We start from the raw sequence: 18,013 nt of genomic DNA, 5'->3' as shown, positions 1-18,013 counted from the left end.
GGCAAGGAATTGCAATGGGAGTAAACTAAAAAGGCAAGGAAGTGGCCAGGATAAAACAAAAAAGCAAGGAAGTGACCAGGAGAAAATTAAAAAGGCAACAAAGTGATCAGGAGAAAACAAGAGAGAAAAGAAAGTAACCAGGAGAAAACAAGAAAGGAAAGAAAGTGGCCGATACAAAATTAGAAAATCAAGAAAGTGACCAGGAGAAAACTGAAAAAGCAAGGAAGCAAGCAGGAGAAAACAAGAGAGGCAAGAAAGTGACCAGGTGAAAATGAGAAAGGCCATGATTCGATCAGGAGAAAACTAGAAAGGCAAGGAATTCACAGATAGAAAACAAGAAAGGTAAGAAACTGACCAGGAGAAAACTAAAAAGGCAAGGAAGTGACCAAGAGAAAACAAGAGAGGCAAGAAAGTAAACAGGAGAAAACTACAAAGGCTCGGAAGTTGCTAGAACAAAACAAGAAAGACAAGGAAGTGACCAGGAGAAAAACAGAAAGGTAAGGAATTTCAATGGGAGAAAAGAAGAAAGGCAAGGAAGTGGCCAGGATAAAACTAGAGAGGCAAGGAAGTGACCAGGAGAAAACAAAAAAGGCAAGAAAGTGACCAGAATAAAACTTAAAATGGAACAATGTGACCAGGAGAAAACAAGAGAGGCATACCAGGAGAAAAAAAGGCAAGGACGTGGCCAAGACAAAATTAGAAAGGCAAGAAAGTGACGAAGAAAAAACTAGAAAGGCAAGGAAGTGACCTGGTAAAACTTGAGAGGCAAGACATTAACCAGGAGAAAATTAGAAAGGCAAGGAAGTGACCAGGAGAAAACTAGAAAGGCAGGGAATTACAATGGGAGAAAACACGAAAGGCAAGGAAGTGGCCAGGATAAAGCTAGAAAGGCAAGGAAGTGATCAGGAGAAAACAAAAAAGGCAAGTAAGTGACCAGGATGAAACTAAAAAGGCAACAATGTGATCAGGAGAAAACAAGACAGACAAGAAAGTAACCAGGAGAAAACAAGAAAGGAAAGGAAGTGGCCAATACAAAATTAGGAAGTCAAGAAAGTGAACAGGAGAAAACTAAAAAGGCAAGAAAGCAAGCAGGACAAAACAAGAGAGGCAAGAAAGTAACCAGGAGAAAAGTATAAAAGCAAAGAAGTGACCATGAGAATATTAGAAAGGCAAGGAATTGAATGGTAGTAAACTAGAAAGGCAAGGAATTGGCCAGGATAAAACTAGAAAGGCAAGGAAGTGACCAGGAGAAAACAAAAAAAGGCAAGAAAGTGACCAGGAGCAAACTAGAAAGGGACAGAATGAACCAGGAGAAAACAAGAAAGGCAAGAAAGTGACCAGGAGAAAATCAAAAGAGCAAGAAAGTCACCAGGAGAAACCAAAAAAGCAACAAAGTTACCAGGAGAAAACTAGAAAGGCAAGTGCATGACCAGGAGAAAACCAGAAAGGCAAGGAAGTCACCAGGAGAAACCAGAAACGGCAACAAAGTCACTAGGAGAAAACTAGAAAGGCAAGGAATTCAACGGGAAAAAATATGAAAGGCAAGGAAGTGAACAGGAGAAAACTCGAAAGGCAAGGAAGTGACCAGGAGAAAACCAGAAAGGCAAGGAATTCACCAGGAGAAAACAAGAAAGGCAAGAAAGTGACCAGGAGAAAATTAGAAATGCAAGGACATGACTAGGACAAAACAAGAAAGCCAAGGAAGTGACCATGAGAAAACTCGAAAAGCAAGGAATTGACCAAGAGAAAACTATAAAGGCAAGAAATTCACTGGTAGGAAACAAGAAAGGCAAGGAAGTGAAAAGGAGAAAACAAAAAAAGCAAGGAAGTGACCAGGAGAAAACTAAAAAGGCAAAAAAGTGATCAGGAGAAAACAAGAGAGACAAGAAAGTAACCAGGAGAAAACAAGAAAGGAAAGGAAGTGGCCGATACAAAATTAGAAAATCAAGAAAGTGACCAGGAGAAAACTGAAAAAGCAAGGAAGCAAGCAGGAGAAAACAAGAGAGGCAAGAAAGTAACCAGGAGAGAAGTGTAAAGGTAAGGAAGTGACCAAGAGAAAATTAGAAAGGCAAGGAATTGCAATGGGAGTAAACTAAAAAGGCAAGGAAGTGACCAGGAGAAACTTAAAAAGGCAACAAAGTGATCAGGAGAAAACAAGAGAGAAAAGAAAGTAACCAGGAGAAAACAAGAAAGGAAAGAAAGTGGCCGATAAAAAATTAGAAAATCAAGAAAGTGACCAGGAGAAAACTGAAAAAGCAAGGAAGCAAGCAGGAGAAAACAAGAGAGGCAAGAAAGTGACCAGGTGAAAATTAGAAAGGCCATGAGTCGATCAGGAGAAAACTAAAAAGGCAAGGAAGCGACCAAGAGAAGACAAGAGAGGCAAGAAAGTAACCAGGAGAAAACTACAAAGGGTAGGAAGTGACTAGAACAAAACAAGAAAGGCAAGGAAGTGACCAGGAGAAAACTAGAAAGGTAAGGAATTTCAATGGGAAAAAAGAAGAAAGGCAAGGAAGTGGCCAGGATAAAACTAGAAAGGCAAGGAAGTGACCAGAAGAAAACAAAAAAGGCAAGAAAGTGACCAGGATAAAACTTAAAATGGAACAATGTGACCAGGAGAAAACAACATAGGCATACCAGGAGAAAAAAAGGCAAAGAAGTGGCCAAGACAAAATTAGAAAGGCAAGAAAGTGACAAAGAAAAAACTAGAAAGGCAGGGAAGTGACCTGGCGAAACTAGAGAGGCAAGACATTAACCAGGAGAAAATTAGAAAGGCAAGGAAGTGACCAGGAGAAAACTAGAAAGGCAGGGAATTACAACGGGAGAAAACAAGAAAGGCAAGGAAGTGGCCAGGATAAAGCTAGAAAGGCAAGGAAGTGATCAGGAGAAAACAAAAAAGGCAAGAAAATAACCAGGAGAAAACAAGAAAGGAAAGGAAGTGGCCAATACAAAATTAGGAAGTCAAGAAAGTGACCAGGAGAAAACTAAAAAGGCAAGAAAGTGACCAGCAGAAAACTAAAAAGGCAAGAAAGCAAGCAGGAGAAAACAAGAGAGGCAAGAAAGTAACCAGGAGAAAAGTATAAAATCAAGGAAGTGACCATGAGAAAATTAGAAAGACAAGGAATTGAATGGGAGTAAACTAGAAAGGCAAGGAATTGGCCAGGATAAAACTAGAAAGGCAAAGAAGTGACCAGGAGAAAACAAAAAGGCAAGAAAGTGACCAGGAGCAAACTAGAAAGGGAAAGAATGAACCAGGGGAAAACAAGAAAGGCAAGAAAGTGACCAGGAGAAAGTCAGAAGAGCAAGAAAGTCACCAGGAGAAACAAAAAAAAGCATCAAAGTTACCAGGAGAAATCTAGAAAGGCAAGTGCATGACCAGGACAAAACCAGAAAGGCAAGGACGTCACCAGGAGAAACCAGAAACGGCAACAAAGTGACCAGGAGAAAACTAGAAAGGCAAGGAATTCGACGGGAAAAATATGAAAGGCAAGGAAGTGAACAGGAGAAAACTGGAAAGGCAAGGAAGTGACCAGGAGAAAACCAGAAAGGCAAGGAATTCACCAGGAGAAAACAAGAAAGGCAAGAAAGTGACCAGGAGAAAATTAGAAAGGCAAGGATGTGACTAGGACAAAACAAGAAAGGCAAGGAAGTGACCAGGAGAAAACTAGAAAAGCAAGGAATTGACCAAGAGAAAAATAAAAAGGCAAGGAAGTCACCAGGAGAAACCAGAAACGGCAACAAAGTCACCAGGAGAAAACTAGAAAGGCAAGGAATTCAACGGGAAAAAATATGAAAGGCAAGGAAGCGAACAGGAGAAAACTCGAAAGGCAAGGAAGTGACCAGGAGAAAACCAGAAAGGCAAGGAATTCACCAGGAGAAAACAAGAAAGGCAAGAAAGTGACCAGGAGAAAATTAGAAATGCAAGGACATGACTAGGACAAAACAAGAAAGCCAAGGAAGTGACCAGGAGAAAACTCGAAAAGCAAGGAATTGACCAAGAGAAAACTATAAAGGCAAGAAATTCACTGGTAGGAAACAAGAAAGGCAAGGAAGTGAAAAGGAGAAAACAAAAAAAGCAAGGAGGTGACCAGGAGAAAACTAAAAAGGCAACAAAGTGATCAGGAGAAAACAAGAGAGACAAGAAAGTAACCAGGAGCAAACAAGAAAGGAAAGGAAGTGCCCGATAATAAATTAGAAAATCAAGAAAGTGACCAGGAGAAAACTGAAAAAGCAAGGAAGCAACCAGGAGAAAACAAGAGAGGCAAGAAAGTAACCAGGAGAGAAGTGTAAAGGTAAGGAAGTGACCAAGAGAAAATTAGAAAGGCAAGGAATTGCAATGGGAGTAAACTAAAAAGGCAAGGAAGTGGCCAGGATAAAACAAAAAAAGCAAGGAAGTGACCAGCTGAAAAAAAAGGCAGGAAAGTGACCAGGTGAAAATAATAGAGGCAAGAAAGTAACCAGAAGAATACAAGAAAGGCAACGAAGTGGCCATGACATAATTAGAATGTAAAGAAAGTGTCCAGGAGAAAACTAAAAAGGCAAGTAAGCAGCCAGAAGAAAACTAGAAAGGCAAGGAATTCACCGGGAGAAAACAAGAAAGGCAAGGAAGTGACCAGGAGAAAACTAGAAAGGCAAAGAAGTGACCAGGAGAAAACAAAAAAAGGCAAGGAAGTGACCAGGAGCAAACTAGAAAGGGAAGGAATGAACCAGGAGAAAACAAGAAAGGCAAGAAAGTGACCAGGAGAAAACCAGAAGAGCAAGCACGTCACCAGGAGAAACCAAAAAAAAGTCAACAAAGTTACCAGGAGAAAACTAGAAAGGCAAGTACATGACCAGGAGAAAACCAGAAAAGCAAGGAAGTCACCAGGAGAAACCAGAAAAGGCAACAAAGTGACCAGGAGAAAACTAGAAAGGCAAGGAATTCATTGGGAGAAAAAGAGAAAGGCAAGGAAGTGAACAGGAGAAAACTAGAAAGGCAAAGAAGTGACCAGGAGAAAACCAGAAAGGCAATGAATTCACCGGGAGAAAACAAGAAAGGCAAGAAAGTGACCAGGAGAAAATTAGAAAGGCAAGGATGTGACTAGGACAAAACAAGAAAGGCAAGGAAGTGACCAGGAGAAAACTAGAAAAGCAAGGAATTGACCAAGAGAAAAATAAAAAGGCAAGGAAGTCACCAGGAGAAACCAGAAACGGCAACAAAGTCACCAGGAGAAAACTAGAAAGGCAAGGAATTCAACGGGAAAAAATATGAAAGGCAAGGAAGCGAACAGGAGAAAACTCGAAAGGCAAGGAAGTGACCAGGAGAAAACCAGAAAGGCAAGGAATTCACCAGGAGAAAACAAGAAAGGCAAGAAAGTGACCAGGAGAAAATTAGAAATGCAAGGACATGACTAGGACAAAACAAGAAAGCCAAGGAAGTGACCAGGAGAAAACTCGAAAAGCAAGGAATTGACCAAGAGAAAACTATAAAGGCAAGAAATTCACTGGTAGGAAACAAGAAAGGCAAGGAAGTGAAAAGGAGAAAACAAAAAAAGCAAGGAAGTGACCAGGAGAAAACTAAAAAGGCAACAAAGTGATCAGGAGAAAACAAGAGAGACAAGAAAGTAACCAGGAGCAAACAAGAAAGGAAAGGAAGTGCCCGATAATAAATTAGAAAATCAAGAAAGTGACCAGGAGAAAACTGAAAAAGCAAGGAAGCAACCAGGAGAAAACAAGAGAGGCAAGAAAGTAACCAGGAGAGAAGTGTAAAGGTAAGGAAGTGACCAAGAGAAAATTAGAAAGGCAAGGAATTGCAATGGGAGTAAACTAAAAAGGCAAGGAAGTGGCCAGGATAAAACAAAAAAAGCAAGGAAGTGACCAGCTGAAAAAAAGGCAGGAAAGTGACCAGGTGAAAATAATAGAGGCAAGAAAGTAACCAGAAGAATACAAGAAAGGCAACGAAGTGGCCATGACATAATTAGAATGTAAAGAAAGTGTCCAGGAGAAAACTAAAAAGGCAAGTAAGCAGCCAGAAGAAAACTAGAAAGGCAAGGAATTCACCGGGAGAAAACAAGAAAGGCAAGGAAGTGACCAGGAGAAAACTAGAAAGGCAAAGAAGTGACCAGGAGAAAACAAAAAAAGGCAAGGAAGTGACCAGGAGCAAACTAGAAAGGGAAGGAATGAACCAGGAGAAAACAAGAAAGGCAAGAAAGTGACCAGGAGAAAACCAGAAGAGCAAGCACGTCACCAGGAGAAACCAAAAAAAAGTCAACAAAGTTACCAGGAGAAAACTAGAAAGGCAAGTACATGACCAGGAGAAAACCAGAAAAGCAAGGAAGTCACCAGGAGAAACCAGAAAAGGCAACAAAGTGACCAGGAGAAAACTAGAAAGGCAAGGAATTCATTGGGAGAAAAAAAGAAAGGCAAGGAAGTGAACAGGAGAAAACTAGAAAGGCAAAGAAGTGACCAGGAGAAAACCAGAAAGGCAATGAATTCACCGGGAGAAAACAAGAAAGGCAAGAAAGTGACCAGGAGAAAATTAGAAAGGCAAGGATGTGACTAGGACAAAACAAGAAAGGCAAGGAATTGACCAGGAGAAAACTAGAAAAGCAAGTAATTTACCAAGAGAAAACTAGAAAGGCAAGGAATTCACTGGTAGAAAACAAGAAAGGCAAGAAAGTTACCAGGGGATAATTAAAACCGCGCGGAAGAAACCAGGACAAAACAAGAGAGGCAAGAAAGTAACTAGTAGAAAACTAGAAAGACAAGGAAGTGCCTAAGACAAAACAAGAAATGCAAAGAAGTGACCAGGACAAAACTAGAAAGGCAAGGAATTGACCAGGAGAAAGCTCGAAGGGAAAGAAAGTCACCAGGAGAAACCAAAAAATGCAACAAAGTGACCAGGAGGAAACAAACAAGGTAAAGAAGTGACCAGGAGAAAATTAGAAAGGCAAGGAATTCAACAGGAGAAAACAAGAAAGGCAAGGAAGTGACCAGGAAAAAACTAGAAAGGCAAGGAAGTGACTAGAACAAAACAAGAAAGACAAGGAAGTAACCAGGAGAAAATTAGAAAGGCAAGGAATTGCAATGGGAGTAAACTAAAAAGGCAAGGACGTGGCCAGGATAAAACTAGAAAGTCAAGGAAGTGACCAGGAGAAAACCAAAAAGGAAAGAAAGTGACCAGGATCAAACTAAAAAGGGAACAAAGTGACCAGGTGAAAATAACAGAGGCAAGAAAGTAACCAGGAGAATACAAGAAAGGCAAGGAAGTGGCCATGACATAATTAAAATGTAAAGAAAGTGTCCAGGAGAAAACTAAAAAGGCAAGTAAGCAGCCAGAAGAAAACTAGAAAGGCAAGGAATTCACTGGGAGAAAACAAGAAAGGCAAGGAAGTGACCAGGAGAAAACTAGAAAGGCAAAGAAGTGACCAGGAGAAAACAAAAAAGGCAAGGAAGTGACCAGGAGCAAACTAGAAAGGGAAGGAATGAACCAGGAGAAAACAAGAAAGGCAAGAAAGTCACCAGGAAAAAACCAGAAGAGCAAGCACGTCACCAGGAGAAACCAAAAAATGGCAACAAAGTGACCAGGAGAAAACTAGAAAGGCAAGGAAGTGACCAGGAGAAAACCAGAAAGGCAAGGAATTCACCGGGAGAAAACAAGAAAGGCAAGAAAGTGACCAGGAGAAAATTAGAAAGGCAAGGACGTGACTAGGACAAAACAAGACAGGCAAGGAATTGACCAGGAGCAAACTAGAAAAGCAAGCAATTTACCAAGAGAAAACTAGAAAGGCAAGGAATTCACTGGTAGAAAACAATAAAGGCAAGAAAGTGACCAGGGGATAATTAAAACCGCGCGGAAGCAACCAGGAGAAAACAAGAGAGACAAGAAAGTAACTCGTAGAAAACTAGAAAGACAAGGAAGTGACTAGGACAAAACAAGAAATGCAAAGAAGTGACCAGGACAAAACTAGAAAGGCAAGGAATTGACCAGGAGAAAGCTCGAAGGGCAAGAAAGTCATCAGGAGAAACCAAAAAATGCAACAAAGTGACCAGGAGGAAACAAACAAGGTAAAGAAGTGACCAGGAGAAAATTAGAAAGGCAAGGAATTCAACAGGAGAAAACAAGAAAGGCAAGGAAGTGACCAGGAAAAAACTAGAAAGTCAAGGAAGTGACTAGGACAAAACAAGAAAGGCAAGGAAGTAACCAGGAGAAAACTAGAAAGGCAAGGAATTCACTGGTATAAAACAAGAAAGGCAAGAAGGTGACCGGGGAAAACTAAAAACGCAAGGAAGCAACCAGGAGAAAACAAGGGAGGCATGAAAGTAACCAGGAGAAAACTAGAAAGGCAAGGAAGTTCAATGGGAAAAAACAAGAAAGACAAGGAAGTAGCTAAGATAAAACTAGAAAGGCAAGGTAGTGACCAGGAGAGAACAAGAGAGCCAAGAAAGCAACCAGGAGAAAACTAGAAAGGCAAGGAAGTGAGTGGGAGAAAACAAGAAAGGCCCAGAAGTGACCAGAAGAAAACTAGAAAGTCAAGCAATTGACAAGGAGAAAACTAGAAAGGCAAGGAATTCACTGGTAGAAAACAAGAAAACAAGAAAGTGACCAGGAGAAAACTAAAAAGGCATGAAAGCAACCAGGAGAAAACAAGAGAGGCAAGAAATTAACCAGGAGAAAACTAGAAAGGCAATGAAGTGACTAGGATAAAACAAGAAAGGCAAGGAATTTCAATGGGTGAAAACAAGAAAGGCAAGGAAGTGGCCAGGATAAAACTAGAAAGGCAAGGAAGTGACCAGTAGAAAACTAAAAAGGCAAGGAAGTGACTAGGACAAAACGAGAAAGGCAAGGAAGTGAGCAGGCGAAAACAAGAAAGGCAAGGAATTGACCAGGAGAAAACTAGAAAGGCACGGAATTCACAAGTAGAAAACAAGAGAGGCAAGAAAGTGAAAAGGGGAAAACTAAAAACGCAAGGAAGCAACCAGGAGAAAACAAGAGAGGCAAGAAGGTGACTAGACGAAAACTTGAAAGACAAGGAATTGACCAGGAGAAAACTAGAAAGGCAAGGAATTCACTGGTAGAAAACAAGAAACTGACCAGGAGAAAACTAAGAAGGCAAGAAAGCAACATGAACAAAACACAAGAGGCAAGAAAGTAACCAGAAGAAAACTAGAAAGGCAAGAAAGTAACCAGGAGAAAACTAGAAAGGCAATGAAGTGACTAGGACAAAACAAGAAAGACCAGGTATTTCAATGGGAGAAAACAAGAAAGGCAAGGAAGTGGCCAGGATAAAACTAGAAAGGTATGGAAGTAACCAGTAGAAAACAAGAAAGGTAAGGAAGTGGCTAGGACAAAACAAGAAAGGCAAAGAAGTGAGCAGGAGAAAACTAGAAAGGCAAGGAATTGACCAGGAGAAAACTAGAAAGGCAAGGAATATCACTGGTAGAAAACAAGAAAGGCAATAAAGTGACCAGGGGAAAATTAAAAACGCAAGGAAGAAACTAGGAGAAAACAAGAGAGGCAAGAAATTACCCAGGAGAAAACTAGAAAGGCAAGGAATTTCAATGGAAAAAACAAGAAAGGCAAGGAAGTAGCCAGGATAAAACTAGAAATGCAAGCAAGTGACCAGGAAAAAACAAGAGAGGTAAGAAAGTAACCCGGAGAAACCTAGAAAGGCAAGGAATTGAGTAGGACAAAACAAAAAGGCAAGGAAGTGAACAGATGAAAACCAGAAAGGCAAGGAATTGACCAGTATTAAACTAGAATGACAAGGAATTCACTGGTAGAAAACAAATAAGCAAGAAAGTGACTAGAGAAAACTAAAAAGGCAAGAAAGCAACCAAGAGAAAACAAGAGAGGCAAGTAAGTAACCAGGAGAAAACTAGAAAGGCAATGTAGTGACTAGAACAAAACAAGAAAGGCAAGGAATTTCAATGGGAGAAAACAAGAAAGGCAAGGAAGTGGCCAGGATAAAACTAGAAAGACAATGAAGTGACCAGGAGAAAACAAGAATGGCAAGGATGTGAGTAGGACAGTAGAACACAACTAGAAAGGGATGGAACTAGCCAGGAGAAACAAGAAAGTCAAAAAAGTGACCAGGAAAAACAAGAAAGGCATGGAAATAACCAGGAGAAAACTAGACAGTTAAGGAAGTGACTAGGAGAAAACAGGAAAGGCAAGGAAGTGACGAGGAAAAACAAGAACAACAAGTAAGTGACCAGGAGAAATCTAAAAAGGCAAGTACGTGACAAGGAGAAAACTAGAAAGGCACGAAAGTGACTAGGAGAGAACTAGAAAGGCGAGGATGTGACTAGGAAAAAACAAAAATGGCAAGGAAGAGTCCCGGAAAAACAAGAAATGCAAGGAAATGACCAGGAGAAAACTAGAAAGTCAAGGAAGTGACTAGAAGAAAACTAGAAAGGCAAGAAAGTGACTAGGAGGAAACAAGAAAGACAAGGAAGTGACTAGGAGAAAACTACAAAGGCAAGGATGTCACCATGAGAAACCTAGAAAGGCAATGATGTGACCAGGAGAAAACAGGAAAGGGAAGGAACTCACCAGGAAAAACAAGAAAGGCAAGGAAGTGATCAGGAAAAAACAAGAAAGGTAAGGAAGTAGCCAGGTGAAAACTAGAAATGCAAGCAAGTGACCAGGAAAAAACAAGAGAGGTAAGAAAGTAACCCGGAGAAACCTAGAAAGGCAAGGAATTGAGTAGGACAAAACAAAAAGGCAAGGAAGTGAACAGATGAAAACCAGAAAGGCAAGGAATTGACCAGTATTAAACTAGAATGACAAGGAATTCACTGGTAGAAAACAAATAAGCAAGAAAGTGACTAGAGAAAACTAAAAAGGCAAGAAAGCAACCAAGAGAAAACAAGAGAGGCAAGTAAGTAACCAGGAGAAAACTAGAAAGGCAATGTAGTGACTAGAACAAAACAAGAAAGGCAAGGAATTTCAATGGGAGAAAACAAGAAAGGCAAGGAAGTGGCCAGGATAAAACTAGAAAGACAATGAAGTGACCAGGAGAAAACAAGAATGGCAAGGATGTGAGTAGGACAGTAGAACACAACTAGAAAGGGATGGAACTAGCCAGGAGAAACAAGAAAGTCAAAAAAGTGACCAGGAAAAACAAGAAAGGCATGGAAATAACCAGGAGAAAACTAGACAGTCAAGGAAGTGACTAGGAGAAAACAGGAAAGGCAAGGAAGTGACGAGGAAAAACAAGAACAACAAGTAAGTGACCAGGAGAAATCTAAAAAGGCAAGTACGTGACAAGGAGAAAACTAGAAAGGCACGAAAGTGACTAGGAGAGAACTAGAAAGGCGAGGATGTGACTAGGAAAAAACAAAAATGGCAAGGAAGAGTCCCGGAAAAACAAGAAATGCAAGGAAATGACCAGGAGAAAACTAGAAAGTCAAGGAAGTGACTAGAAGAAAACTAGAAAGGCAAGAAAGTGACTAGGAGGAAACAAGAAAGACAAGGAAGTGACTAGGAGAAAACTACAAAGGCAAGGATGTCACCATGAGAAACCTAGAAAGGCAATGATGTGACCAGGAGAAAACAAGAAAGGGAAGGAACTCACCAGGAAAAACAAGAAAGGCAAGGAAGTGATCAGGAAAAAACAAGAAAGGTAAGGAAGTAGCCAGGTGAAAACTAGAAAGCCACTCAGAATTTCCAAATTGCTATTTAAGAAAAGGAGACTCATGCCCCATTGTAAGGTAATTGGGAAATCAACCTTTTCCAAGAGAAAGATTCACAAGTTGTAGAACAAAATGGGCAAAGACAGAAAAATATTCTTGAAGTTTTGAGGCAAGACAAGGGTCCTCCAAGAAAAGCATTGGTTTATTTATAGACATAAAAAACTTAATCCATCCAAGTCAAGAAGATCAAAGGTGTCCCAGGCTGCACCAGTTTTACTCATCAACACAATATTCTCAGTAAGGGCCAGAGGATTTCCCCACAAATATGTAAGATGTTAGGAGAAAAAAAACTGGGCACATTCTTGGCCTTTAGCCTCAGACAGGGACAATCACTCAGACAAACAAAGGTTCTTCATATCACTTAAATAGAGAAAAATACAAATCTGGATTGATTAGAAGATGTAATAATGTCTGAATAATAATGTTAATAATCATTCAAATATTATTTCGTGTTCATACTTCCGAAGTGTCCTTACATTAACATTTATGAAAACATGAATACCTTCTGGTGAAATGAGTGTGTCGGTTTATGAACAAGTCTGCGTTCAGCACTAGCCCATACCTGCATATCCTGCTGCAAAATGAATATCAAAGCAGGCCTCAATTAGGTAACGTGATGTGTCTGTGTTTCAAAACCACTGCCATCCAGCAGTATCATAGTCTCCTTTTGACTATTAAGCCATACATACGCTGCCTGCTATTCGATTTCTTGTCAAATTCATGTCAGTGCAGGGAAGCTATTTTCCAGAAGGTTGTGTGCATTTTTCCATTCAGCGTCAAAAGCAAAAATGGCAGATGGGCTCATGGATCGAGAAACAAGCTTAAAATGGCAGGAAACAGAGTACACCAAGAGCAGCAGATGAGAGTGCACCAAGAGCAGCGGATGAGAGTACGCTAAGAGCAGCAGATGAGAGTACGCCAAGAGCAGCGGATGAGAGTACACTAAGAGCAGCGGATGAGAGTACGCCAAGAGCAGTGGATGAGAGTACGCTAAGAGCAGCGGATGAGAGTACACCAAGAGCAGCGAATGAGAGTACGCCAAGAGCAGCAGATGAGAGTGCACCAAGAGCAGCGAATGAGAGTACGCTAAGAGCAGCAGATGAGAGTACGTCAAGAGCAGCGGATGAGAGTACACCAAGAGCAGCGGATGAGAGTACGCCAAGAGCAGCGGATGAGAGTACGCTAAGAGCAGCGGATGAGAGTACACCAAGAGCAGCGAATGAGAGTACGCCAAGAGCAGCAGATGAGAGTGCACCAATAGCAGCGGATGAGAGTACGCTAAGAGCAGCAGATGAGAGTACGCCAAGAGCAGCGGATGAGAGTACGCTAAGAGCAGCGGATGAGAGTACACCAAGAGCAGCGAATGAGAGTACGCCAAGAGCAGCAGATGAGAGTGCACCAAGAGCAGCGGATGAGAGTACGCCAAGTGCAGCAGATGAGAGTACGCCAAGAGCAGCGGATGAGAGTACACCAAGAGCAGCGGATGAGAGTACGCCAAGAGCAGTGGATGAGAGTACGCTAAGAGCAGCGGATGAGAGTACACCAAGAGCAGCGAATGAGAGTACGCCAAGAGCAGCAGATGAGAGTGCACCAAGAGCAGCGAATGAGAGTACGCTAAGAGCAGCAGATGAGAGTACGTCAAGAGCAGCGGATGAGAGTACACCAAGAGCAGCGGATGAGAGTACGCCAAGAGCAGCGGATGAGAGTACGCTAAGAGCAGCGGATGAGAGTACACCAAGAGCAGCGAATGAGAGTACGCCAAGAGCAGCAGATGAGAGTGCACCAATAGCAGCGGATGAGAGTACGCTAAGAGCAGCAGATGAGAGTACGCCAAGAGCAGCGGAGGAGAGTACACCAAGAGCAGCGGATGAGAGTATGCCAAGAGCAGCGGATGAGAGTACGCTAAGAGCAGCGGATGAGAGTACACCAAGAGCAGCGAATGAGAGTACGCTAAGAGCAGCGGATGAGAGTACACCAAGAGCAGCGAATGAGAGTACGCCAAGAGCAGCAGATGAGAGTGCACCAAGAGCAGCGGATGAGAGTACGCCAAGTGCAGCAGATGAGAGTACGCCAAGAGCAGTGGATGAGAGTACACCAAGAGCAGCGGATGAGAGTACGCCAAGAGCAGTGGATGAGAGTACGCTAAAAGCAGCGGATGAGAGTACACCAAGAGCAGCTAATGAGAGTACGCCAAGAGCAGCAGATGAGAGTGCACCAAGAGCAGCGGATGAGAGTACGCTAAGAGCAGCAGATGAGAGTACGCCAAGAGCAGCAGATGAGAGTACACCAAGAGCAGCGGATGAGAGTACGCCAAGAGCAGTGGATGAGAGTACGCTAAGAGCAGCGGATGAGAGTACACCAAGAGCAGCGAATGAGAGTACGCCAAGAGCAGCAGATGAGAGTGCACCAAGAGCAGCGAATGAGAGTACGCTAAGAGCAGCAGATGAGAGTACGTCAAGAGCAGCGGATGAGAGTACACCAAGAGCAGCGGATGAGAGTGCACCAAGAGCAGCGAATGAGAGTACGCCAAGAGCAGCAGATGAGAGTGCACCAAGAGCAGCGAATGAGAGTACGCTAAGAGCAGCAGATGAGAGTACGCCAAGAGCAGCGGATGAGAGTACGCTAAGAGCAGCGGATGAGAGTACACCAAGAGCAGCGAATGAGAGTACGCCAAGAGCAGCAGATGAGAGTGCACCAATAGCAGCGGATGAGAGTACGCTAAGAGCAGCAGATGAGAGTACGCCAAGAGCAGCGGAGGAGAGTACACCAAGAGCAGCGGATGAGAGTATGCCAAGAGCAGCGGATGAGAGTACGCTAAGAGCAGCGGATGAGAGTACACCAAGAGCAGCGAATGAGAGTACGCTAAGAGCAGCGGATGAGAGTACACCAAGAGCAGCGAATGAGAGTACGCCAAGAGCAGCAGATGAGAGTGCACCAAGAGCAGCGGATGAGAGTACGCCAAGTGCAGCAGATGAGAGTACGCCAAGAGCAGTGGATGAGAGTACACCAAGAGCAGCGGATGAGAGTACGCCAAGAGCAGTGGATGAGAGTACGCTAAAAGCAGCGGATGAGAGTACACCAAGAGCAGCTAATGAGAGTACGCCAAGAGCAGCAGATGAGAGTGCACCAAGAGCAGCGGATGAGAGTACGCTAAGAGCAGCAGATGAGAGTACGCCAAGAGCAGCAGATGAGAGTACACCAAGAGCAGCGGATGAGAGTACGCCAAGAGCAGTGGATGAGAGTACGCTAAGAGCAGCGGATGAGAGTACACCAAGAGCAGCGAATGAGAGCACGCCAAGAGCAGCAGATGAGAGTGCACCAAGAGCAGCGGATGAGAGTACGCTAAGAGCAGCAGATGAGATTACGCCAAGAGCAGCAGATGAGAGTACACCAAGAGCAGCGGATGAGAGTATGCCAAGAGCAGCGGATGAGAGTACGCTAAGAGCAGCGGATGAGAGTACACCAAGAGCAGCGAATGAGAGTACGCTAAGAGCAGCGGATGAGAGTACACCAAGAGCAGCGAATGAGAGTACGCCAAGAGCAGCAGATGAGAGTGCACCAAGAGCAGCGGATGAGAGTACGCCAAGTGCAGCAGATGAGAGTACGCCAAGAGCAGTGGATGAGAGTACACCAAGAGCAGCGGATGAGAGTACGCCAAGAGCAGTGGATGAGAGTACGCTAAAAGCAGCGGATGAGAGTACACCAAGAGCAGCTAATGAGAGTACGCCAAGAGCAGCAGATGAGAGTGCACCAAGAGCAGCGGATGAGAGTACGCTAAGAGCAGCAGATGAGAGTACGCCAAGAGCAGCAGATGAGAGTACACCAAGAGCAGCGGATGAGAGTACGCCAAGAGCAGTGGATGAGAGTACGCTAAGAGCAGCGGATGAGAGTACACCAAGAGCAGCGAATGAGAGCACGCCAAGAGCAGCAGATGAGAGTGCACCAAGAGCAGCGGATGAGAGTACGCTAAGAGCAGCAGATGAGATTACGCCAAGAGCAGCAGATGAGAGTACACCAAGAGCAGCGGATGAGAGTATGCCAAGAGCAGCGGATGAGAGTACGCTAAGAGCAGCGGATGAGAGTACACCAAGAGCAGCGAATGAGAGTACGCTAAGAGCAGCGGATGAGAGTACACCAAGAGCAGCGAATGAGAGTACGCCAAGAGCAGCAGATGAGAGTGCACCAAGAGCAGCGGATGAGAGTACGCCAAGTGCAGCAGATGAGAGTACGCCAAGAGCAGTGGATGAGAGTACACCAAGAGCAGCGGATGAGAGTACGCCAAGAGCAGTGGATGAGAGTACGCTAAAAGCAGCGGATGAGAGTACACCAAGAGCAGCTAATGAGAGTACGCCAAGAGCAGCAGATGAGAGTGCACCAAGAGCAGCGGATGAGAGTACGCTAAGAGCAGCAGATGAGAGTACGCCAAGAGCAGCAGATGAGAGTACACCAAGAGCAGCGGATGAGAGTACGCCAAGAGCAGTGGATGAGAGTACGCTAAGAGCAGCGGATGAGAGTACACCAAGAGCAGCGAATGAGAGCACGCCAAGAGCAGCAGATGAGAGTGCACCAAGAGCAGCGGATGAGAGTACGCTAAGAGCAGCAGATGAGAGTACGCTAAGAGCAGCAGATGAGAGTACGCTAAGAGCAGCAGATGAGATTACGCCAAGAGCAGCGGATGAGAGTACGCTAAGAGCAGCAGATGAGATTACGCCAAGAGCAGCAGATGAGAGTACACCAAGAGCAGCGGATGAGAGAATGCCAAGAGCAGCGGATGAGAGAATGCCAAGAGCAGCGGGTTCAATAAATACCCTAATGATAATAATAATGATATAATAAAAATTTAGCAGGCAGGAGGGACACACATGATCACAGTTTAGGAAGCAGTAGCCGCATGATTGACAGCAGTATAAGAAGCCTGAGGGACACACGTGATCACCGTGTAGGAAGCAGTAGCCGCATGATTGACAGCAGTATAAGAAGCATGAGGGACACACGTGATCACCGTGTAGGAAGCCCAGGTGACACACACACACATGCAGGAAGGAGAGGTGTCAGAATTTTAGATCAATGAGGCCTTGTGCCAGTTCACCCGCTTGACTTTGATCTTGTGTGCATGTCACATTGTTCTGCAAGGTTTCATAGTTTCTGATCCAGTTTCCTCTCTTTTCCCTTTCTAGGTGTTGGTGGTAAGTACCCACTCTTCTCTCTTTCAAATGCTTGTCAAGTCAAGTGCTGGTTGATTTTTCTTCTCTTGTAATAATTCTGCTGATTCCAAAAAAACAATCATAAACTTTATTTTCCTAATTTTGGGAGCATCCAAGCCTTTTTCCCGAGCTTGGCTTTTGGGAATTTGGACATACATGTTTGGTGCTGGTTAGGATGACCGCCGGGGCCGTGGCTCGCAATGATTGTATGTGCACCTTGAGAAAGAAGACAAACCTGTGCTCATACATGCAACCACGGCTAAATGCAGCGCATGACAAGATCCTGCAGCATGAACAACTAGAGTCTAAACACTCAGTAATCGGGAATAGCAAAACTTGCCAACCATTCCCTGGGAGGGTAACATCTGGCCCCCCCACTGCTCAACTCTGTCATTAGAGTCTCTGAGGACTGATATCAGGACCTACGCTCCATCCTATGTGTGACTTGGCTCCTGAATCAACTATCATCATCATTATAATTCAGAGAGTCCTACACGAAGCACTGCTTTTGAAAACTCAGGAGCTCCCAAATCCGATATCGTGATTTGGTTATTAAACTATTAACATCACACCACAGTGGATCAACTGAAAGTAATAGGGTGACTGCAAATGCAGCAGCTGCAATCTGTGGGAATCCCAGTGAAGAGGTCTGTGAGGAATCCCTGTGAAGAGGTCTGTGGGGAATCCTAGTGGAATAGATCGGTGGGGAATCACAGTGGAGTATGTGTGTAAGGAATTCCAGTGGAAGAGATCTGTGGGGAATACCAGTGGAAAACATCTGGGGGGAATCAAAGTGGAACAGGTCTGTGAGGAATCCCAGTGCAAGATATCTGTGAGGAATCACAGTGGAAGAGGTCTGCGAGGAATCCTAGTGGAAGAGAGCTGTGAAAAATTCTATTAGGGTCTGAAGTGGGTCTTTTGAAGAGTGTTGTGTGGTACAGACTGTTACAAATCCCCGGCTGTGTGATGGTTTCTTTGGTTGAGATTTGAATGGTTATTTCTTGGAAACGCCTTGTGTGCCCCCTTCTGGGGGGCTGTGCATTGTTTACCATAATAGACCTTTGTGGGGAAGTCTCCTCAGTGGAGGACTGTGTAGTTCTACATTGTGGAGTGTTTCATGGTAATCTTCTTGGAAG

At 43.6% G+C, this 18,013-nt stretch overlaps 1 protein-coding gene across 1 annotated transcript in view; it reads left to right on the top strand.

Moving 5' to 3' along the window:
• LOC138580338 (ice nucleation protein-like) overlaps positions 1–16,506 on the top strand; it is a 150,572-nt gene extending 134,066 nt beyond the window's left edge. The window contains exon 3 of the mRNA XM_069650833.1: positions 12,507–16,506. Within this exon, the coding sequence (XP_069506934.1) occupies positions 12,507–16,506 (4,000 nt within the window). The remainder of the gene's footprint in view (positions 1–12,506) is intronic.
• Positions 16,507–18,013: the final 1,507 nt, after the last annotated feature.

Source organism: Ambystoma mexicanum, chromosome 1p (genome assembly GCF_040938575.1).
Source record: "Ambystoma mexicanum isolate Mex_15411 chromosome 1p, UKY_AmexF1_1, whole genome shotgun sequence".
Lineage (NCBI taxonomy): Eukaryota > Metazoa > Chordata > Amphibia > Caudata > Ambystomatidae > Ambystoma > Ambystoma mexicanum.
Note: the sequence above shows the minus strand (reverse complement) of the source record. Positions and strands in the feature narration are given on the sequence as shown.